Genomic DNA, 25,820 nt, shown 5'->3' on the forward strand with positions numbered 1-25,820 from the left:
TTGGTGGTGGTATGGGCCATGGGCATTGACACAGACCCTTGCTGCTGCACAGCCATGGACCCAGACATGGTCAGAGGTAGTATAGACTGTGACTTCACCATGACCTCAGGTGGCTCCACAGTCTGCTCACATCAGACTGTTCCATTCCATCTTGCATCTCCAGATCACCTTTCTTCATAGTGCTCAAGCTGTTCCATTTCTCTTTCTCTCCCATCTCTCTACCCCATAGTTATACATTGTAGTAGCTCATGCCACAAGCAGGGTCTCTGTGTGTATTCTTCCTGCCCACACTGTATGGTGGCAGGTGGGGCCTTTGGAGTCCCCAAGTGTTTGTCCAACCTGGAGCTTCCAAACGAAATAAATTTCTGGCCAAAGCTAGACACAGCATGGTAAAACTATAATTCAACACAGAGCCATCCAGTTTCATGGTTGAATTGCCACCACAACCAACTAGAGAGATTGCCAGATAAGCCAATGATGAGAAGTAAACACAGAAGGACACGTACCGTCAGTTGTGAGTCTCCATTCTGCAGGTACTGTTCTTCTTCCTGGGTTAGAGTGCAGCTTTGGGAGTCACAGTGACTCCCCAAAACTGGCCGGTTTTCTCAAAAGAAGAAGGCATAAGACCACTAGCACTTGTATTTGTTACCAGCTCTATTGATGGGCAATGTGATTCACCTTTTCCCAAGGAGCAAGAACATCAACCACTTTTGCATCTCCAGTTTTCTTCACTTGATAGTGCACAAACCCCACCTCCCTCAGATTGTAAACAGAGACTGCATTTCGTTCATTTCCCAGCCACCCAGATCAAATAATCACACAGAAACTATATTAATTAAACACTGTTTGGTCAATGACTCAAGCATATTTCTTGCTAGTTCTTATGTCCTAAATTAACCCATTTCTTTTAAACTGTGTATTGCCACGAGGCTGTGACTTACTGGGCAAGATTCCAGCATCTGTCTCCTTCTACAGCTACATGGTGTCTTCTTGACCCGCCTACTCTCTCTCTGTCTCTGTTCAGATTTTCCGCCTGGCTTTACTCTGCTAAGCATTGGCCGAAACAGCTTCTTTATTAACCAGTGTTAAATAAACATAATCATAGTATGCAGAGCGGAATCCCACATCATCTCCCTTTTACTGTCTAAATAAAAAAGAAGGTTTTAACTTTAACACAGTAAAATTACATTTAACAAAACAGGTATCAAACAAGAATTACAATTACAATATTTAGTCTATTTGTAGTTGGCAAATTAAGGAAAATACTCTTTCATCTCTCCTATTTTCATGAGTCTAAAGTTTTGTATCTAATTTATCCTTTATCATAACTAAGGAAAACTTTAACTATAACTATCTGTCTTCAACTCTTCAAAGGCTCCAGAAAAATATAATATTACCTAAGTAAACAGGAAGTGCATTGTAAGCAACTTCCGAAGTTCTAGAATGACAGAGACATCTCACTGTCTGGACAGTTGTAGAAGGAGTGGCGGGCTGCTTCCCGCCGCTCAGCTCCCAGCCACCGGCTAGCTTTCCCCAAAATAATTACATGGAAACAGTATTCATTTAAACACTGCCTGGTCCATTAGTTTCAGCCTCTTATTGGCTAACTCTCACATCTTGATGAACCCATTTCTATTAATGTGTATAGCACCACAAGGTGGTGGCTTACCTGGAAGATTCTAACCTGCCTCCATCTCGGACAGGAGAGCTATGGCGTCTGACTCACTTCCCTTCTTCCCAGCATTCTGTTCTGTCTAGTCCACCTACCTATGTTCTGACCTATCAGGCCAAGCAGTTTCTTTATTAATTAACCAATGAAAGCAACACATAGAAAGAAAACACTCCTACATCAGACAGTCACCCAAAGATCCTCTGCAACATTGGGGGATCCATCTTCAGCCTATAAGCCCATGGTATCTGGCAGATTTTTCCATGAAGCAAGAAATTTAGAAAACTGTTTTGCCTAGGTTGGCAGTTTGTCAGTTACTTTCTTCTGTATCCTGCAGAATGTCTGGCAGTTTCTTCTGTGAAGTAGGAACCCTGAAATTCTGTCTCATCTTTAGGCAAGTTCAGCAAGCTTTTCTGTGGGTCCTGCATGTTCATTCAAACAGCATACCATCAAGCAGTCCAGGCAAGAGCAGTTTCTTGCCCAAATAGCTTACAAGCTCCATAAGGATCCTTTTCGTTGACCATCAACCCCTCTGAAATAATTGGTGCTGACAGATGCAAATATGTTTCACTATTGAGTAAAATATATGTTCTTAAAACCTTTAAAATGTCATATTCTATAGGTCTTTGGAGTGCTGAAGATTATATAACTGAAATATATGTTTGCATATCCAGAAAACCTAACTAACATGACTAAAAATTTTATTATTGTAGATCACTACTAACCTGTATTTTAATTATACATTACATTTTAAATGAGCTGCACAAACAATACCTTAAACAAGAGCAGAGATACATATACACAGTGTGACAAAATCTACCTTAAATCTGTATCAATAAACCAAGATACATACCAATGCAAAGTATTTATCTCTATATCATATCACCCTTTATGTGAAAACAAATATTATAAACAATACTTTTGAGAATTTGGGCATTGCCTACTTCAGACTGTTTCCTGCTGTTTGTTGGATGCAGTATTTTTAAGGGTTCATGGAAACCTTTCATGGGGTCTTGTTCCATCAAACCACATTAACCTGGACAGAATCCACAGATTCCCTTCCCCTGTGGAAACAAAACCTCTTTTCCAGAGTAACATATTCTTGGACTCAAATTTTAAAATCAAGATGCCTTTATGTTGGTTTAACTTAGCAACCCCCAGAAGAAAAAAGTCTCTTTGCTGTCAAAAAATTCAAGGAAAATACAATAATATGCATAATCCAGACTCTTTTTTTCCATCTTTATATTGCTTATTTTATTTACTCCTTTAATCTGTCTCTTTAAAGACTTTGCTTTATTTTTTAAAACTATTTATTTCTCTTTATAACTGTCTATCCCTTTTCTTCTCTCTCCAAGCCTATACACATTTTTTAAATACACTATAACACATTCAGAGTTTTATTTCTGTTTGAATTTGCCTTTATTACATATCTGCAATCATTTTCTGACCAGGAGCACCTTTTAAAATGCTAAGCAGTGTAGCTAGGACTAAGGTTGCTTTGCCTTTTGGCCCCTCCCACTCCAACATGGTGGAGGTACATTCACCACCAGCTCTGTGGAACATGCTCACCATCCCAACTCCAGTGATGCAGCAGGTCCATGTCACCATTAAGCAACTCAAACCCTATTTAAGTGCAAAATCTTCCTAAGGAGCCAGAGTTTGTTCTGGTGGCATGAACCAGGAAGCAGAATCTTAAAGAAGCCATGCAATTTTTTGCTCCTAACACTGAGTCAGGAAGACTTTTCTTAAAGGAGCTGTTCCTCAAACAAAGTCTAAGTGCCAGCCAAGAGAGTCTATCTAAAAAAAAATGTGGCTACCAAGAAGCGGTGCCTACTTTTGTATCTAGAATTCCTTCCTAAGCTCTCTCTGTTTTTATGTGGATGATGTTGCCCCTGTGTTAGGTGCCATTTTGTAAACAGAGACTGCCGTTCATTTTTTTCCCAGTCACCCAAACCTGAATAATCACACGGAAACTTTATTAATTACAATACTATTTGGTCAATGACCCAAGCATATTTCTAGTTAACTCTTATGTCTTAAATAAACCCATTCCTATTAATCTGTATATCACCACGAGGCCATGGCTTACTGGGCAAGGTTCCGGCATCTGTCTGCTTTGGCAGCTACATGGCATCTCCTTGACTCTGCCTGCTCTGTCTCTATATCTCTGTTCAAATTTACTGCCTGGCTTTGCTCTGCTAAGCCATTGGCCAAAACAGCTTTTTTATTAACCAATGGTAATAAAAATATATTCATGGCATACAAAGGGGAATCCCACATCAACCACCTTCCACTTCTCCAATACCTATTCGTTCATTTCTTTATCTCCCATCCCTCACTCCATCACCTATATATTCACTTCCCATAGCACCGAGCTGGGCACAGGCCATGGTCACTGTATTGTCTTTGTACTTCCTGGAGTTCCCAGGTAGGAGGCATGACTCGCTTCCCATGCAAGTATGTTTTAAATGATCTTTAGAGTAATTTTTAATATGGGTCTATTCATTTGATAAATCCACCACAAAGAACTTAAAAATTAAAGTTTATTGTTGTTCTTTATCATAACAAACACTAGAACCTCAGAAAGTGCAAACAATATAGGAATGTTTGAAGTAGAAAGCATAAGACATTAGAAATAATAGTAGGATTAAGGATGGAGCAAGGTTCAGCATTGTCTATTGTAGACCAGATACATTTTAAATTTTTTAAAGTTATATATTTTAAAAATGTGTGTGTGTGTGTGTGTGTATTGGGGTGATGTACATGTTCCACATCACAGGTATGGAAGTCAGAAGACAATGTGTAGGAGTTAACTCTACTTTTTTTTTTTACCACACAAACTAAGCCATCAGGCTTAGTAGCAAGTGCCTTTACCCACTGATCCATCACATTGACCCTTATTTTTATTTAAAGATAATTTTGGCCCTTGACATTTGGGCATTTCTCTTGGTTAGAGACATGTAAATGTATGTAATTTCTAAAGTCATGATTTCCTCATGATTTGGCTCTTCTCTTTCTAGTCTGAAACTATTATATGCTCATGACTGTTGAACATGCCCCTGTAATTATCTCCCCTTATATGAGATTGCTTTATGATGAAGATATCTATTAATTCAAGATGAGGAATATGGTAGGGCATGTTGATGCATACCTTTAATCCCAGAACTCAGGAGACAGAGTCAGATTTCTGTGCGTTCAAGGGTAGCCTGTTATGCATAGTGAGTTTCAGACAAGCCAGGGCTACATAAGTCTCTCAAAAAAAAAAAGAAAGAAAGAAAGAAAGAAAGAAGCCATTTCATCAAAATGAGAGAAAGAGAGAGAGAATAAAAAATTCCTACAGTGAATCACTGAATGAAATGCTGTACCATCAACACTGCAATTCTACAGTCTTGAGTGCTCAATGTATTTGAATATTAGCTATCAAGAAAAATAAAGATATTAGTGTCGTAATTTATTTTTAAATGCCATAAAGATAAATTACGCCATGCAACAGAGCTCACATAGAAGGTTTATTAGTAGAGGAGAGAGAAAAGACAGAGAAGGGGTGGGGAAGAGAGAGTTGGGAGCAGAGACTGGTCCCCCGGCACAAGAGTAGCGGGAGTTGGGGGAGAAAGGAGATGGGCTTTAGCAAATGTGCACGAGTTACTCTTAGTGGCTGCAGGTGAGGACGTATCCTGTCAGGGCCCCAAGGGCAGGCCAGTACAGATGCCTGAATACTAAAATTTAGTCTGGGAAATTAGAATTGTTCTTTATTTTGATTAATGTCAAAAAAATCTATAATTAAAAAAATTCAAGGAAGGGCTGGAGAGATGGCTCAGTGGTTAAGAGCGCTGTCTGCTCTTCCAGAGGTCCTGAGTTCAATTCCCAGCAACCACATGGTGGTTCACAACCATCTGTAGTGAGATCTGGCGCCCTCCTCTGGTGTGTGGGCATACATGGAGGCAGAATGTTGTATACATAATAAATAAATAAATCTTTAAAAAAAAAATTCAAGGAAGAGCCTCATTTTTAGATCTCTTTGCTTTCTGGTTTTGTCAGATTTATTGAGATATAATGTATAAAAACAGAAAGACAGCAATTTTAAGTATTCATATTAATGACCTTTAACAAATATGATAATGATGTAAGTACCACCATAATTAAAGTATAAAATATTAACATTATCTCAAATTAGTCCATCTACCCCATTAGCAAACAGTCCTCTCACCCATACCTCTGTACCACTGATTTTCTTTTTTGTCCCTTATAGTTGTATCTTTTCATAATGCCATATAAAATGAATCATACAGTGTGTAACCTTTTATATTTGGCTTTGTAGTAGTATAGAGTTTTAGGATTCCTCCCTGTCACTGTATATATGAATAGTTTCTTTTGTCAATTAGTAGTGCACATTACAGCTGTACCACAATTCAGTCTTTCATTCACTAATTCAGGTGCATTTGGATTCCTTACAGTTTTGAGTTACTTTGAATAAAGCTGATCAAAATATACAGGTATAGGGCTGAGGACATAGCTCAGTGGTAGAGTGTGTATCTGCCATGTGCTAAAATTTCCAGAACCATTTTTTAAAAAGTGAAAGAAATATATGTACCTTTGTGAGAATGTCTTAATTTCTCTTGGTAAATACTAAGGAGTAGATTTTGGGACTCATGTGATATGTTTAACTGGCTAAAGAGCTGTCAGAGTGTTTACATCTATGGTTCTGATTTTTTGACTTCCCTGTCAATGTATATAGCAATGCTGATTGCTCTAAATCCTTGCTGTCACTGTTCCTCATTTGCAGCTTTGTTTTTATCATTCTGTGGTGCATAAAGCAATGTCTTCTTGTGACTTTAATTTGTAGCTCTGTAATGATGGCTCATGGCGAGTATCTTCACATCTCATTGCCATCTAACTCTTCTTTTGGGAAGTATCTGGTTAAGTCTTTTGCCCATTTTATTGAGTTGTGAAGGATCTTTAAATGTCTGGGTACAGGCCTCAGTTTTTAAACAAATCTGTTTTCTTTTCCTTACAGCAAAATTAAGATCAATGGGAGGATGTTGCCAGGAAGCATATTTCTGTATGAGAAAAATAACTTTGACAGAGTTTTCCAGCAATAATATGCACTGACCCCCTAGGAGTTGATTGATTCCATATTGCTTCACATCGTCAAACAAAAGCTAGACAACTGGTTATTAAAGGTGTTGTAAAGCAGATGTGTGTCTTCTAGACTATTGTGCCAAATAACATCCCAGATGCTTTAAAACTTCGGAATTTTATGAGACTAAAATCAAGTCAGCATCATGTTACTGAGATAGAGTTATAGATTGCAACAACAAAATGTAATACATTCTAAGGGAACCAACCTGTGATTCGTAGCGTTCCTGTCACTTCTCTGGCCGGAGAGAATTGATCCATAAACCCCCAGCAACCATGTAGACAACAGGTAATCTGCTTCCTTTAAAGTCTGCTGTGAATATTCCTGACAGTGTGGAATAATGATACCCCAGTTATCTATTTTGAGCTATGAGGGAAGCCAAATACTGTTAGCCAAAAGATTAGCCCTGTTTACTTCTGTATACCCAACATGAATGAATCAATGAAATATTGGCTAGACATCAAGTAGAGAACTAGAAGCAAACCATTTTCTTCATTTTTAGCAAACCATGGTGTCTCTGCCCCTAAAGTCTGTGTAATTTTTATTAGCATTTCTTAGAATATAAACCACCAAGAGTTAAGAAAAAAGGAGAACAAACGGGTAACTTATTCAAAAATGTCAGATGTATCCATGCATTTAAAAAAATAGTCCACATAAAAACCTTGTGTGAGAAGCCTTTTTTTGTGTGTGTATTATAAATTTTGACACATTTAAACAAATTTTGTACATATTGCATACATGTGTATTTATATGTACATATTATGGTTAACTAGCTTCTCAAGGGCACATAATTCGGAGGGAATGCTTTGTTTTGTGACACCTTTGTTTTGTGTTAGAGTCTTTGGGGTATATATGTATGTGCCTGTGGGCACATGTGTACCACAGCACACCTGTCGAGACCAGAGACCAAATTTCAACTGTTGGTTCTCACCTTTCCACCTTGTTGAGACAAGGTCTCTTATGCTACATTAACCATGTTAGCTGGTGGGATGGAGAGATGCCTCGGTGATCAAAAGGCATCTGCTGCTACTATTACAGAGGACTCGGGTTTGGTTCCCAGCACCCACATTTTGTCACTCACAGTAACTCCAGTTCTAGATGATCACTTCTGGTCTCTAGGGTACCTACATGCATGTAGTGCACATGCATCCATATACTCAGGAACACACATCACATGTAAAATAAAATAAATCTTTAAGAAGGAACAGACTAGCTGCTCCGTGAACTGCTGGATATCCTCTCTCAACCTCCCATACTGTAGGCATGCTGGGATTATAGGCACTTATGCTTGGGCAACTGCATCGCACATTTGCCAAGTGAGCCATCTCCCCAGTGCCAACAAACACAGATGCCGGGAGTCTGGTGAAAGGGATAGGGAAGACTCATTTAATTTAGCAATAGCTGAAAAACTTATTTACCCTCTCAGCATCCAGTCGTTCTGTTCCGTTGGCATTGCGTGGTCGCCCCTCGTTGGCTAGACACGATCAGGAACTCTGACAGCACCTGTTGCTAGCCTAACACACCTGAAAATAATATTCTATTACAGAGGACCCAGGTTCAATACCCAGCACCCACTTGGTGGCTCACAACCAACCGTAACTGCAGTTCCTGGAGCTGGGATGTTTCCTTCTGGCCTCCTCAGGCATAGCACACATGTGGTGAGCATACACATAAAATGCATAAATCTTTTTTAAAAGAGTTGGTAACATAGCCAGCTTTCTAAAAGGTTTATATAAAATTGATGAGCAGTAGATGCCTAGTGGGTAATTAGTATACTCTGGATGAAAGCCTAACTTTTGAAGTTGACACTAATGGAAAAGAAACTCTGCTCTTCAGAATATAGTGCCCCATGTCACTAGAACGTTATACCACTATCAGAGAAACTCCTAGCGGTTAATTAGCTAAACCCTGGAACCAACTGATAAAAATTCAAATGTTAGGGTTAGCTAAACCACGGAAATAACATATGAATAGTTCTTCAATTTTCATCCCATGTTCTCAGAACCTTGTGCAAAAGAAACTCTGGGACTCCTTCCTCATTCTCACTACTGCAAATGTCCGCCACACAAGATCCAGCTCTGCTGGAGTTCACAAGGCAGTGCAAGCAAAGTAAGGCAATGTGTTTAATATCAGCAGCAACACCGCATTGTTCCGTGCTCTGCTCAAACGCAGCTGTAACTGCCTAGCTGGCAAATTTCCCCCTTATCATAATCTGAGGGTTTCTATCCTGAGCCAAAGTGGGGATTTTAATAAGGACGCTCAATTGCCAGATCTACAACTGCTGTTCCTATTTGAATTACAGTGCATAATTGCAAGATACTCCTCGCTCCCAATTTTCCCTCACTACCAACACAAATGCTTTTAGTCATCAACTGGTCTGAAAGATGTTACAGAAAATAATCTCTTTTTAAACTAAAGAGTCTCTAACAATAGCTTTTAAAGAAGAAAAAAAGAAAAGGTATGTTAGATAATTGCCACGGTAACAGCTTTGGCATTTGTGTGTCTGAGAATGTGGAGGGAGGCTGCTTTACTTTCTCACCTTGCTTCTCATATTGCTGCGTTCACAACTGTGTATGCCATCCATTTTTAAGCATACAAGAATGTCTGCACAAGTCTCCACCCCTGACACACACACACACACACATTTCCCACTACCTCCTAAGAGCAGAACAGATCAGGCAGCCTACTGTCCAAAGATGTTGCTAATAATAACTTTTTAATGCTATTTCCAGCATGCAATTTTAGCTTCCATAATTTTTATTAAGGTGTTTATGAAGCATTATTTTAGGGAAAGTGCTTAAGCAGTCATTCTCATTTCAGAAGCTGTTCCCATAATGGGCTTTTCACATTACAACACAGTGATGAAATGCAGAACAACTGCATGCTTAAAGGAATTTTTCCTTTGGCATTTGGCCACGGCCTGGTCATCTTGCAAACTTCTGCATCTGATTAAAGGAAAGAAAAAACAGCACTTGAAAGACTTTGGGTTTTCATGCTGTAACCCTAACTCCAGTAGCTTCTGATGCCCTACAATTAATCACTGCCAGATAAGTGAAGGACTGCACTGTGCCTGTTTTCTGAAGGAATAAAAGATGTTTTCCCATTTCATTTCAATGTCAGTGCGAAGTGACAGCTCAGGGTTGTTCATAAGCTATTTGATTTCTCTAGTGATTTGAAACCCCCCTGGAGCAATCATATTTTTAAAAGATTCAGTGTCCCTGTGGTTTACAAGGATGGGTATTCTAGACACAAAAATTCATTATACAAAAGTACGCCTACCAGCTGTGGCGACTTGTGTCTGTAATTCCAACACTTAGGAGGGTGAGGCAGGAAAATTGCCAAGAGTTCAAGACCACTCTTAGCTATGTAGTGAGTTTCAGACCGGCTTGAACTACATGTGAGAACTTGTCTCAAGGAATAGCCAAAGAGAGAGGGGTACAAGAGAGAAATATGCTGCATGTTTTTAATGCAGAAAGAACTAGACTGGCACCTATTCGAGAGCAAAGCTCAGGAGCATTGTCTGCACAGAGGGATGCATAAATGTAAGATTCGTGAGTTCTCTGTATTTCAACAAGAGTCACTTCAAAGCACTGGCAGAGATGAAGTTATTGTATGCCAGGTATCTGGAGCAATCTTTCTCCTTGAAATGGTAGGCTGGACAACTAGATGGCCTAAAGGCAGTGTCCCCCTAATTCTTCAGAATGATCTGAGAGTGGGTTGCTAAATTCTTGCACTTTATAATTCAGACACTGGTTGAGTCTTTGGTAAAGCATATATGCTGAATTTTTGTTACGTATTTTAATGTAGTGTGTGTGCGTGCACACACACACATGCATGCACTCACGCACATGTGTCATACTGAGAATGTGGATATTAGAAGAAAGCCTGTAGGAGTTGGTTCTCTTCTTCTGTCACCTAGGTCTCGAGGATACAGTTCAAGGCATTAGACTTGATAGATGCCTTTACCCACTGGGCCATCTCAACCACCTTGCACACTGCTAATTTGATATTTACTGCTCTAAGCATGGAGCTCTGGACTGGAAGTGAGGAAACCCCAATTCTGATTCCATTGCTTCCATACCCTCCATGGGTAACCTTGATTGAATCACTTACCTTCTCTGGATCTTAGTTACTTATCTAATTGACGAGGCTGAACTAGATGGTTGCTATAGTCTCCTCCAACTAAGACTGTTACAAAATATACAGAATAGTCCCTATTTTATCAATCTACTGAATAACTGTGTCTTTGTTATTTAGCCTCACAATCTCTTATTTTCTATCTATCAAAAAGAATCCACACCATATTAATCCTTTGATAGAGGAATGAGATGCAGCTGTTTCCAATTCCGTAGCTAAGCCAAGTATTAATGTGTAATAGAACTTGGACCAAGTTAAAGTGCCACATTTTCCATCTCAATCATTTGAAATAAAAGATATGATAAATACCCTTAGAATACTTTCATCTGTTCATGTAACCAAACTGGTTTAATCTCATTACCATTGAAGTTCATGGTGACAATATAAACATAAAATTATCTTATTCTGATATCTTTGAAACCAAGGATTCCATACTCTGATTCCATTCTGAATTAACATGAATGAATGTATCCCTTCTCACTAAGATAGAAACAAAACTATAATGGCAAAAAATAACATGTTAAAGAGAATATTTTGAAGTATTAGTCGGATTTTAAAAAATGTGTTAATTCTTTACAAAAGCTATACTGTGGAGAAAGAAATACTCTTATTTATTAGTGATAAGAATGTAAATAAATTTTTAAGTTTTACTAATACATGCATGTAGCAACAATTAATGAAAGAGAGGACATGAATTTGAATGAGAGCAAGGAAGGGTATATGGTTTGGAGGGAGAAAAGGGAAGGGGGAAATGTAAATATATTATAATATCAAAAATAAAAGAAACAATAAGAAAGAGGCATATCTTTTGACCTGACAATTCCAAATGAGGAAATGGATTCTACAAATTTTTTTGTTGTTTTGATTTTTGAGACAGGGTTTCTCTGTGTATCCTTGGCTCAACCTCAGAGATTCACCTGCTTCTGCTTCCCAAGTAAAGGTGTGCATCACTACCATCTGGTTAATTTTATAGATGTTCTTTATATATATGCAGATAACATGTATATAAAATATTAATGGAATCACTATTTGTACTAGCAAGAGAAAGCAAAATTCAAATTTATAATAAAGACAGTCTGGTTCAGTAGATTATATTGGACATCTTTGCAACAGAATCCATGCAACTTTTTATTGCTTGAGAATTTTATAATGAATACAATGTGTTTCGATAAAATCTGCCTCCCATTCCAACTTTTTATACCACTTTCCAATCTTTCCTTCCGTCTTCATGTACTCTTTTAAAAAAGCTGAGTATAATCTTTACTACCTGGGTGCTCATGAGTGTAGGGTCACCCATTGGAACATGAGCACGTCTATCAAGGACCACATTCCTAAAGAAAATTGACTTTTGCTCCTTCAGCAGCCACCAACTGCCAGTAGCCCCTCAGCTAAGTGGTGGGACCTGTTGGGCCTCTCCCTGGTACATGCTGGGATTTTGGATGGCTTAATCTTGTGCCTGTCTTATGCAGTTGCAGCCTCTGTGAGTTCTTATATTCAACAGTTTTCTGTGTCCAGAAAACAATATTATGGAGACATCCTCCCCAACTTTGACTCTTAAAATCTTTCTGCATCGCCCCCCACCCCATGCCAGTCCCTCAGCCTTGGCAGAAAGGGGAAAATGATATAGGGTCTCATTTAGGGCTGGTCACTTCACTGAGACTTATTTAGGAAAGAGAAAGTGCACTCTTTTCAAGTTATATAATGTGAAATGATTTCCAAATGAAGTAAAAAAGAAATATGTTGCAAAACACTGTGTACAGCCTGCTTCTCTGTGTATGGCAAAGTACACTGGGTTATTTTAGAAATATAAAATCTGAGGTCATGGCTTATAACATTGGTTGTTGACATAGACTGTAACTGAAAAAGACGGGAGATTTCACTATATAATTTTCTCTACCTCAAATTTCAAAATGTATGAACTTGAACATTTCACAAAAAAGACAGTTAAATTTTAGATGTTGTAGAGATGATATGTTTATTGTCTGCATGTATTTATATAAATATTTAAACATGAGAAAATCTAGAATAATTCACATCATTGACATGAACAGGCGAGAAGTGAGATACATATGTGGAGTACACATTTGTCTTTTACTCTGTGTTTCTGGAATTTTAAAATGAGATTTCATCATCTCCCACCTAAAAGGTCTTGTATTAAGAGACTGGGACTGAAAGCATAGCTAAATGAGAGGCTGAACCTTGCTAATTAGGTCTTGAATTATTTCATTCTCTTGAGTCTCTTTAATGGACTGAATTAAGACCATGCCATTCAAGGGCTTGGAATGAAACACTGAAGTGACTTTCCGTCTTGTAACCAGCTCGGTGGAGAATACCAATACTGAGCTGTATAAAAGGCAAAAAGTATGAGAAGATGGGCAGTCATGCGTTCATCTGGTTTAGAGGCACAGCTTATGCTTTCTAACTGTGTAGTCAGTGAAACTACTGAAAATGACTTTGGGCTTAGCGTCAGTAGTCCTTTATTTAATGCCAGACTACATTACAGGCTGTGTGTCCTTGATTAACGAACTATCTATCTTTGACAGATAATCACCTGCCTTCTGCCATTATCTTTCTCAACAATGTTACTGAGAAAATAAAATAAGGTGACATTTTAAAGTCTGCTTTGCGCTGGCCAGATGCTTCAGTGTGTAAAGGTGCTGCCAGACAAGGTTGATGGACTGCGTTCTAGCCCTGGAACCCGTATGCAGAAGGAGAGGACTGACTCTCACAAGTTGTCCTCTGAATGTTACATGTGCGCTGTAGCACACACACACACACACACACACATGCACATAAGCACGCGCATGCTTAATTAAATTTTTTTGAAAAAGCATATTGTAAACTCTAATGAAGTGCAAATTGTATCGTAGTATTTTAGCACCCATGGTGACAGACATAATGACAACTGGCTAAAATAGCATCTCATATATTGTCACAAAGGCCAGTTCCTCTCTTTACTCGAAGAATCACATGACAGCTTTAAAAGGATATAATTTCCAGAAAATCTCTGGTACAAAATTTGGTGTTTTGCATGTATTCTTATCTCTGCATGGGAAAATGGTAGCAATCAACATTTCATAATAATACTACGGAGTATATAATAGGAGAAAAAGATAGACATTTGTCGCTTAGTTTTCTTCTTTTGAACTCTGAAGATGGATTACAAGTTTCAACTTTGTTTGAATTTCAGTTGTCTACCTCCTACTCTATCATGCCATTTTTGTGTTCTTTGCATGGACCTACTGGAAGTCTATCTTCACACTCCCACAGCAGCCAAACCAGAAGGTAAGAGGATTTGTTGCTTCACAAAGTTAAGAACAAAAGAATCTAAAGATAACAACAAAACAAGAACAGGACAAAAGGAGAAAAAAAAAACCTTCCCATTAAAAGAAACTCAGGCTGTTTTGTCTTTGTTTTTTCAAGTAAGGTCCCACTGTGTTGCCCAAGCTGGCCTTGAACTCCTAACCTCCAGAGACCCTGTCTCACCTCTCCTGAATAGCCAGGACTATAGTGGCATACCACCTAGCCCAGCTAAGGGAAAGCTGTAAGGGATTCATTCAGAGGAATTAAGGGTAGAATTGGCTATTGAAAAAGTTTGTGAATTCACCAGACTTGGGTATCTTTAAGACTAGGATACCACTATCTGCAGTGGAAATCTTATTAAAACAAGAAGCTGCTTTGATTTTTTAATTATTTTATTACTTTAAAAAAAATACCACTCCAAATTCCCACTCCCTCCCCTCCTCCACTCCCTCCACACACCCTTCCGCACCTTCCCCTCCAATCCTAAGAGAGGACAAGGCACCATGCCCTGTAGTAAGTACAAGGCCCTCCCAACTATCTAGGTTGATCATGGAAGAAGGACATATATGAGAGCAAGGAAAGAGATATCTTGATTGAGGGAGCCATTATGGGGTTAGCAAGAAAACTGGGATTTGTCTCTGCCACTTTGATTTTGAGACCTCATCTAGTTCAGTTCTATGAAATTGTATTATTTTTCAGGGCGGTGGTGGCTCATGCCTTTAATCCCAGCACTCGGGAGGTAGAGATAGGTGAGTTCGAGGCCAGCCCGGTCTATAGAGCGAGTTCCAGGACAGGCTCCAAAGCTACAGAGAAACCCTGTGTCAAAAAAAAAAAAAGGAAAAAGAAAGAAAAAAAGAAAGAAAGAAAGAAAGAAAGGAAGGAAGGAAGAAGGAAGGAAGGAAGGAAGAAAGAAAGAAACTGTATTATTTTAAAATAGTACTCAGCAAGAAACTAGAAGGGGCAATACTAATAAAAATTCAATAGTTAATCCAACCCATTTTAGCTGTGTTACCTTGAATCCACTTTTTTTCTTGCAGTATTTGAAAGAATTCAGAAAAGTGGTTACCTTAGGCATTTATTGTCTGTAACTGCTTTAAAACAAATTAGATTTGGAACTAGAAAAAAACAATGGGAGAGAGCTTACCAAAACTGTTAACACAGGAAAAATATTATTTTATAGTATCTCCTACATGGCCAAAGTAATACAAAAGAAAAAATTTAAAGCCCAGAGAAAGATAGTAACACAGAAAGAAAATAATGGGCCAAAATGGCTAGTATCTTTTCTACAAAATACTTAAAATATAAATGCATTAATTTATCCATTTAAAAGACTGAAATTTCTGGACATGGTCACTTATCTTGTAATCCCAGAATTCTAGAGGCTGAGTTAGGAGTATTGCCACAAATTTGAGGCCAGCCTGGGATATAGAGTAAGACTTTATCTTAAACAATAATAAATAACACTTAAAATATTATGGAACACACCTTTAATACCAGTACTCTAAAGCATAGGTAGGTATATGTCTGTGAACTTGGGTCCAGCATACACTACATAGAGAGTTCCATGGCTAGAGCTACATAATGAGACCATTTCAAGAAAATATATTATAAAAGCCTGAGATTAACTAGATTAATATCAGATCATATATATGTATATGATATGTATCATATATATTATGTATACATGATTTCAGTCTAGTTAAAATATATTTGTTCTATCTATAATAGAGTTACCATAAACAGGTTCACAATAAATGATTAGAAAAATATAAGCAAATATTAATCAAAAAAAGCAAGGGTATCTATGGCTAATTTCAAACATGAGACTACATAGGAAAGAAAGGCAGGGAAGGAGGGAAGAGAGGGACTGGGATTGTTGCTCAGAAAATCAGTGTATCTGTGAGGCTCTGTGATCCATCACAACACAAATATTTCTAACAGAGTTAAGTCAAACATAAGAGAAAAAGAAATACGATATATATTGATAAATGGGTCAATGTGCTAAATATGGGTCTGTGGTAGAGCATTTGACTAGCAGGTTGTTGAATTCGATCTCCCGCCTCACAAAAAAATTTAAAGAGTCAGTTCACCAATATGTTAAAGCTATTTTTAAAATGAACCTGAAAAATAGAAGCAAAACCTGGGAAAATTCTGTTCTGCAATCATAGTTAAAAAGACATCAATCCTACATTTTCAGTCGTATATAGAACAAGTAGAAGATCAAAAGTAAATGAAGAATCTGGGAGTATACATAAAGCAATCTACACCCCCCCCAATAGCAGAATATACATTGTTCCAAGTTGCATATTGAACATTTTCCAGTATAGACAATCTGTTGGGCCACCAAAGAAGTTCATATATTTAAAACATTGAAACCATACCAAGTATTTTCTCTAAGTACAGTGGGATAAAGCTAGAAATTAATAAGACAAAGCTACAAATTCACAAGTGTAGGGGAATGATTAATTTTATTAATTCTTGGACTATTCCATATACTGCATTTTGAGTGTATTCATTCCCCCCCAGCACCTCCCGGACCCTTCCCCCTTCCCCTATCCACCCAACTTTGTGTCCTCATACTCTCCCATACTTAAAAAAAGCCATCCGGTCCATTTGTGCTACCCAGGTACTACTCCTTAGTGTCGGAGTGTTCACTAGAAGGTATTCAACCTACCAACGGCCACACCCTTACATACAACTGATTTCCCCCTCTTAGAAGCTATCAGTTACCAATATCTCCTCAGCTGCAGATAGGACTTCTTACTCCACTCCTTTCTCCAAGCTGGGGTTTTGTCTGTCTTAAGATTTCACAGTCTTGTGTATGCCACCAGAAGAGCTGTGAGTTCATTTGTGCAGTGACCCTGTTGAGTGTGTGAGATTGCTGCTTTAATGTGTGTATCCCCTTATACACAGGCTCTTACAGTCTTTCTGTGCCCTCTTCTTCAGTGACCCCTGAGCCTTGGGAGATGAGGGTGTAATATAGATGTTCATTTAGGGCTGAGAATTCTGCAGTCTCTTATTTTCTGCACATTGACCATTAAGTATACTCTGAACCAATGGATTGAATAAGAAATTATAGGAAAAAATTAAAAATACTTTGAGGGTAATGAAAATGAGACGTGGCATAATAAAAATTGTAGGAGATGATCAAGCAGTGCTCGCAGGAAAATTTATGATTGGAAACGCATTTAAAAGAATAAACATCTCAATAATCTATTTTGATGTTTTAGAGAACTGTTTAATGAAGAGTAGAAAGCCAAACATCAAAGAAAAGAAAGACAAGAAAATTAGCCGAATGAAAATAAACCAAACAGTAAGAAGACCACCCAAAGTGTTAAAGAAAGTATTTTCATACATCTCTTATATCCAGTGCTCCGAATACATAAAGATTCTTATAATTCAGCAACTAAAGATAACCCAATTTTAAAATACAGAAAGGTCTTAACTAGCTATTTCTCTCCAAATAATATATACAATTTTCTGTTAAGGACATGAAAAGTTCATAAGCACCACTACTAATTTAAGGAAATACAAATCTAGACACCAAAACCACCAAGAAGGAAACCATTAAGTGAATGAACAGATGAATGAATGAAAGATAGCATATATTGGTAAGAATGCAAAGAATTCACAATTCTCCAAATTTGACTAGAAATATAAAATGGTAGATTGTAGTTAGGTTGTTTTTCTCTTGGGGGGCTTGCTACCCAGCTCCCAAATAACACATGGAGACTAATTCTTACTTATGAATGTCAGGCCTTAGCTTGACTTGTTTCTAGCCAGCTTTTGTAACTCAGATTATTCTGTTTCTCTTTAACTACATTTTGACTCTGGGCTTTTTACCTTTCTTTATTCTATATATCTTTCTTTCCTTCTTAGTCCATGGCTGGCTGTGTGGCGGTGTGACTGACCCCTGGTGTCCTCTTTTCCTTCTCTTCTTCTCGATACTCACTCTTCTTTTGATCCTAGATTTCTCCTTCTACTTATTCTCTCTGACTGGCAGCCCCACCTATCCCTCTCCTGCCTGGCTATTGGCCATTCAGCTCTTTATTAGACCAATCAGGTGTTTTAGATAGGCAAAGTAACACAGCTTCACAGAGTTAAACAATTGCAACATAAAAGAATGCAGCACATTTTGCATTATTAGACAAATATTCACATCATAAATGAATGGAACACATCCTAAACTAGTATTCCACAACAGTATATCTGCTATGCAAAATACCTATACTTTTCCTCATAAGGTTAAATATGGAGTTACCATGTGACCCAAAAGTTCCATTCATGGGTATATACTCAAAATAATCAAAAGTGAGCATTCGAGTAAATACATATTTGCAAATCTTTATGGCAACAGTAAGCACTATAGCCAAAAGATTGAAATGACCCAAATATTCATCCTTGGAAAAATAGATGGAGGAAGTATTGTATGTCTTCCTTGTGTATCAGTATGTCTGTATGTATACTGTATATGCACACATGCCAGAATACCATTGGCCATAAAAGGGAATGCAGTACTGACATATGATATAACATAGATGTACCTTGAAATATGGTAATTGAAAGACACCAAACACCCAAGGCCATACTGTTTTGAAGGCAAATTCATAGACAGAGATCCATACAGCAGATACTGGTTGTAGTCTGCCTAGAGATAAAGGAATAAAAAAATGACAGCTTAGTAAGTAAAGGATTTCCTCTTGGAGTGATTAAATGTTTTGGAACTAGGTAGTTTTGTTTGCACCACAGCATGAATAAGTTAAATGCTGCAAAATTGTGCAGTATAAAATGTACCTTATAAATAAAATACCATATTATATTAATTTTAGCTTAATAAAAATTAAGTATCCCCTTCATGTTATGTATGAAAGCTTTTAGGTCAGTAGAAAGGCTAAGTGGCTGAGAATTTTATAGACCTAAACTTGATGAAATAATGGTAGGTTTTAATCAAGTACTGCAAATGCCTAATGCTTATGACTACATCTTTATCATTTTCAATTTGTAAAAAAAGGAAGGAGAGTTCTTTGGGTCTACTTAATAGCCACAATATTAATTTGTGTAATGATCACAACATTCCAATCTGTCATTAGTTGTCTCATCCAGAATGCTCTTATTAGCTCGCTGCTTTATAATCCTTAATAAGGCTTAGTTAGTGCCAGAAATATGCTCTCTGCCAGACAGCTTGTTCTAAACTATTTGTTGAGTGACCACAGTGTGTTTATCACATCTAAATGGAAACAACTTCTGCTTGTGCCCCTCAAGTAGTGCAGCGTCCCGTGAGAAAGTCACAGTCACCAGATACTTCAAAGATTAAAGCACTGCCACAAGGCACTACGTTCAATTATCAAAATTTAAATGAAAATCTAAAAAATTTGCATTTTCATGTTAGTATAATTGTATTTAACAAAATAAAGAGGTTTTGTTTTTATCAATTTATAATATTTACTTAAGGCATTCTTATTAGGATGCATCTACCTAGTGCACAGCAGAACTCAGGGCTAAGAATTAAATGCTTATAAATGTACCATATTTATTGTGACAGCTTCAAATGCCTTTCCACATATCCTCAGGAGGCCATTTAATTCTCACTCTGATTGAGAATGGCAATAAATGCGCCCTGGGTATGGGTCTATTTTAAATTCACTTTTTATTTTTTTAACATTTATTTAGTGTGTGTGTGTGTACATATGTATGTATGTACATGCACACACCTAGTCTGATCATTCTTGTATATGTCTTTTGGCATATTTAAATGCATGTTTCACTCACACACTTTTATTTATGTTGACTATGTAACTAGGGGTGGAATTGCTAGGTCATAGTGTGGACATGCATTCAACTTGAAATCGTACTTAAGTTTTCCAAACTGGATGTATAAATCCACACTCTTACCAAGATCTTCTGTCCCTCAAACTATACCATAAAAGGACTGAAAGAAAGGTACAGATTGTTAGAAAAATATTCAACAAAAAGTAGAATCTATAATATATGAAAGATTGCCACAATTCAGCATAAAATGACAATAACCTGATTTTTTTCATTTTTGTTAGTTGTTTGTGAATTTCATACAAGTGTGACCATATTTACTACCTCCCATATTCCTCCCAGAGCCATCATCCCTGACCTACCCACCCACTCACTCATTTCCTCTTTTTATTAAACCCACCAAGTATAGCTTATGTTACTCATATATTCTTGCATGTGTGGCCTTCACTGGACCATGACCAACCCATGAGAGACCTCATCCTCAAAGGAAACTGACTAAAAACCTAATTATTGTAGTGAACAAAATACTTAAATAGGTGTTTCAAGAGAATACCCAAATGGCCCAATGAAGTCATGAATAGATGTTCATTATCAGTAGTAGCTGTGAATGTTCTGAGTGAAAGCACAGTAGGTACAATATAGTACCTTGATCCTGCCTCAAGTCATGTGACAGATTTTGTTGACTCCCCATGGGAGGCCTCACCCTCTCTGAGGAATGGATGGGGGTGGGGTGGGAAGAGGGTAGGGGGAAGTGGGAGAATGGGAAGGAGAGGGAACTGGGATTGGTATGCAAAATAAGATTGTTTTAAAAATAAAAAAGAATTAAAATTCAAATGACTGGAATATCAAATAGATTTAAATAATTAATAATTGGAGTTCTAAATGATACTTTGAGTTACTTGTTATTATCCAGCAATTTTGCACCAATCTTCTGAAGTATGTATTATTTCCTTTATTTTATAGGGTGAAAGTTTAGATCAAGAATGTCTAATTTTCCAAAGTGATTTCCTATTTTATGTTCATGATAATAAGGTTTAAACCGGAAATTCCCACGATAGAGCCTTTCCTTTTTCACCTCTGTCTACCCTTTTGTGTAGACTAAAGAAAAGTTTTCAGATCCATATTACTTGGAAAAAAATAATTGGGCTTTCTTAGGCAAGATTAGCAAAATATAGCATTAAATTGGCAAAAAAAATATTCTGTACCAACTAGTGAGGGTATCCAAATTTCTACCCATTTGCAAAATTATAATTATGCAGGCAATATCACACGCCGTTTCATCCAGCTTTCCTGCAAGTGTCATCAGCATTATGAACCTATGAAAAAGCAATTGACACTCAATAAGTCTGCCTACTCATTGATGGGATCCTGGCAGCAATGTATTACACAACTGTATATACCGTCATACATGGCATAATGGAGTGGAAAGCGTGTAAATATTGGAATTACATTAGTACATTCAGGACCAGCTTTGCTACTTATAAGTTGATTGAGTGCAACAATAAATAAGATACTTAATTTGTCTAAGCATTCTGGGGGGTTTTGTTATTTAAAAAAGAATGCCACCTATCTCATAAGATTCTTGGCCAAAGAAATGTGTAAGACAAATTGGTATTTGGAGTTCAAGGACAGATAATAAATGTTTTCATTTGGGTAGTTATGGTTGCTTTTAATCCTTTCTGGGAACCTGAGAAAGTAAATCCTTGCCTGTTTTGCTTCCAGTTCCACTTGTCCTATTCAGACAAGGAACGCTATGAAAATGAAGAGAGACCTGAGGTCCAGAAGCAGATCCTTGTGGATATGGCCAAGAAGCTACCAGTGTACACAAGGACCGGGAGTGGAGGTCAGTTCATCATCTCAGTTGGGAGAGTCAGCTAGCAGGAATGTAAGGAACAGGTCATCTGTGCTAGCAGGCTAGCGTCCCTTTCCTCCCATCTCTTCAAACTCACATTTCATTAGAAAACCTTTCAAACAACTATCAGAGCTGGAAGAATTGTTAGTAACTGTAATACCCTGGGTTCTACCACTAACATCTTGTACAGCTTTATCACATTCCTGTCGTTATATTCAACCCTCCTTCTGTTTTCCATTGGATCATCTTATTTTTTCTATTCATTTAAAAACAAAGAGCAAACATCAGTATATAGCCACCAAATATGTATTCTTTTGTGAGTAAAATTTGCATATGAAACATGCAAAAATCTTAAGTGTACAGTTCAACAAGCTTTGGAAATTATACATGCCTGTAATCAAAGCTGCTAAAAAAAATTACCATCACTCCGAGAAGTTCTGCCATACCCCTGCCCAGTCAATCCTCACACATACATACAATGATTACTCTGATAATTTTGCCTGCTCTAGAATTTTTTATAAGTGGATGGAACCAAGTATGCACCCTTTTAATCATCATAATATTTGTGATGTTCATTCATATTACTGTGTATTTCATTCTTTGTATTGCTTAGTAGTAATACATTGTATGAATATAACAGCTTGGTTATCTACTCAGTGGCTGATACACATTTGGGTTGTTTCCAATGCTTAGCTAGTATGAATCAGTTTGCTATGAACATCCTTATAGTAATAAAAAAAAAAGGAAGTTGAATCACCATTTCTGTGGTTAAATAAATACACTTGGAGGAGTTTTCCTCTCGGATTTCATTTGTATGAATAAAGTCGTACTTGAAGAGATGGCTCTCCATCTTTGAAGGTTTGGAAAGCAAGGCCCTTCTGCTGCGTCATGCTTTGGAAAGGGTGCTGTCAGGCACTTGGTTCATTTCTTCACCATTTGCTAACTCAGCAGCTATCTGTTAAGAGGCAATGTGACAGGTGAGGAAATTTTGATCAGCAAACATTAAGGACTTAATTTTGTTAGAGAGGTAATGTCATAGTAGTTATTATTTTTCAAAGTATTCATGCACACTAAAATATCTGTGATTGTTTCAATATTTGTCTTAAATGCTGAAGTAACAGAGCCAGGGGAAGGAGCAGAATAAAGAAAAATGGGACATTATCGAACTTGTTGACTCTAGGTATTGATACATGTGGTTCATTGTACTCTTAACCTATGTCAGTGGATGTTTGAAAATAGTGATGATTGATTTTTGTTGTCATCTTAATTGGATTAAGAAAAGCATAGAGTAGAGTGTGGTGGTGCACACCTTTAATCCCAGCACTTGGGAGGAAGAGGCAGGTGAATCTCTGTGAATTTGAGGCTAGCTCCTCTTCAGAACAAGCTCCAAGCCAGCCAAGGCTACATAGTGAAACTATCTTGAAAAAAGAGGAGGGTGCAGAGCAAGGCACAGTACTAAGGTGCTTGGGCATGCTTGGGCATGACTCCAGGGGCTCTTACAGACCTGCTCTGAATATGAATGGCACAATCCTATGAGCTGGTGTCCCATGCTGAATAAAAAGAGAAAAGGAGAAAAAAGCCACTGTGCATTTCTCTTTCTCTGTCCCCTGGTCCACTCACCACTATAGCCATGTGCCGCTCCTTCTCCATGCATTGCCTTCCTTGCTGGACGATATCCCTTTAAGCCAGAATCTGTAATGAATCTATCTTTTCTTGAGTTGTTTTGTCAAGGTATTTTATCACACAGATAAGAAAAGTAGCTAATGAAAAACTTCCATGATACTAATTTTTAAAGTGATTGATAGGCACGAGACACTGGTCCAAGTTATAGGAATACAGATCTAGATAGGCCAGGTCTCTTATGGAGCAGAAATTCTTTCTTTATTAAATTACATCATTGCATCATTTCCCCCTTTTCCATTCTAACCCTTTTCATGCAGCCCCTTGATTTCTCTCAGATACATGACTTCTATTTCTTTAATTGTATAAATGTGCACGTGTCTGTATTGGTGTAGGAGTTCCTTCTGTATTTGCATTGCTTTCATTGGTTGAATAAAGAAACTGCCTTGGCCTTTTGATAGGGCAGCCCTTAGGTGGGTGGAGCAGACAGAAGTGAATGCTGGGAAGAAGGGCAGAGTGGCAAGACGCCTGCCCAAGACGGATGCTGGTTAGACTCATGCCTGTAAGCCACTACCTCATGGTGAACACAGATTAATAGAAATGGGTTAGATCAAGATGTGAGAGTTAGCCAATAAGAGGCTAGATCTCATGGGCCAAGCAGTAATTTAATTAATACAATTCCTGTGTGGTTATTTCAGGCATAAGCTAGCTGGGCGGGATGAACAAAGGGCCTATTCTCTCCTACTACAGTGTATGTGTGTGTGTACCTAAATATGTAAATACAACCAGCCCCTTCCATACAATGATACTTGTATGTATATGATTTCAGGGCAGAACACTTGGTAGTGCCTAGCCAGTTGATGTTCTCTTCTCCGGGGAGGACTATTTCTCCTGTTCTCAGCATTCCTTAGTTGCCTGTAGTTCTTTGTTTATGGTTGAAACCCCATGTGATTTTCTCCTTCCATGTTAGCATGTTGTCCTTGTTCGGGTTTTGTTTAGGCAGTCCTGCTGATGAGATTTCGTGGACATAGCTACCCTGACATTTTTCGAAGAGACACACAGTCTCACAGCAGACTTCCTTTTCCTGTCTATTACAATCTTTCTGTCACCCCTTCTGTAAAGTTCCCTGAACTTTTAGTCCAGGAGTTGTATTACAGACATATCACTTGGGACTGAGCTCCACAACTCTGCATTTTGATCAGTTGTGCTTTTTCTGTAACATTCTCTGTCTGTGGCACAGAGGTAGTTCACTGATGAGGGTTGAGAAGTATGAACATCTGTGGATATAAGAATAAATATTTAGGATGAAGTTAGGAAATATGCTGGTTTAGTAAAGTAGAAGTTTGTAGGTTCTCCTTCATGATCCATGGTCACTAGCCCTGGGTTGGTGGGCAGGTTCTCAGTACTAGGCATGATTTTACTCTTGTTGAGTAGGTCTTAAGTCTAATTAGAGAGCTACTGGTTAGTGCAAAAGTATGCATGCCACTACTGCACCCTTAGGGTTTTATGCCATGCTAGTCATTATTGGAGTTAATAGATACTATAGTAGGCTAGGACTCTTGTTTGCTTCCTTCCCTTGGAAACTTGCATGGTACCAGAAGCTGGTCTTCATGCAGGAGGCAGAGACTTTCAGGTCAGAACTGGTTTGAATCTTCTGAGTCCTATATGGCTTCTTCAGCAATAGGGACTTGCCTTAAACCTTTGGGAAGCAAACAAGGGCAAGATCTGTAGCCTATAATGTTTTGAGGGTCTCTTGGACAACCCTGACAACAACTCAGGAGGGCTTCTTATACTTAGCCTTGAAGTTTTTATTAGACAATCTATGGCTCAAGGGGTGCGTTATATGTCCAGTTGGGAAAATTTTCATTTAAACCCTCTACACACACATATAGAAAGAGACTTCTATGTATTATATGTAACGCTAGATAAATAATAATATAATTCTTTATGGCTTTTTCAGATATCCTTAATATTAGTTTTACCTCCCTCTCCTTTTGTATTGATCTCCCTTCTTATTAGAATTATGTTGGCTTTGGTTCTCATACATATTTTTTAATATGCTGATGTATGTTCCCTCTAGTCCTCTTCTCTCTAGGACTTTTATCATGAAGATATGATAGACTTTGTCAAAGGCTTTTTTGACATCCATTGAAATGATAATGTGATTTTTATTTTTAAGTTCACTTAGGTGGTTTATCACATTTATTGACTTATGTATGTTATACCATACCTTCATCTGGGGGATAAAATCAACTTGTCAGGGTGGGCAATCTCTCTGATGTATGTCTGTATTCTATTTGTAAATATTTTATTTATGATTTTTGAATCTACATTCA

The 25,820-nt window shown here is 37.8% G+C and overlaps 1 protein-coding gene across 2 annotated transcripts in view; it reads left to right on the forward strand.

Moving 5' to 3' along the window:
* Nucleotides 1-25,820, forward strand: part of Zdhhc15 (zDHHC palmitoyltransferase 15) — a 107,156-nt gene that overhangs the window by 34,510 nt on the left and 46,826 nt on the right. For both annotated transcript variants that reach the window (XM_075958579.1, XM_075958580.1), the window contains 2 exons: nucleotides 14,134-14,228; nucleotides 21,735-21,855. In XM_075958579.1, the coding sequence (XP_075814694.1) occupies nucleotides 14,134-14,228; nucleotides 21,735-21,855 (216 nt within the window). The remainder of the gene's footprint in view (nucleotides 1-14,133; nucleotides 14,229-21,734; nucleotides 21,856-25,820) is intronic.

Source organism: Microtus pennsylvanicus, chromosome X, assembly GCF_037038515.1.
Source record: "Microtus pennsylvanicus isolate mMicPen1 chromosome X, mMicPen1.hap1, whole genome shotgun sequence".
Lineage (NCBI taxonomy): Eukaryota > Metazoa > Chordata > Mammalia > Rodentia > Cricetidae > Microtus > Microtus pennsylvanicus.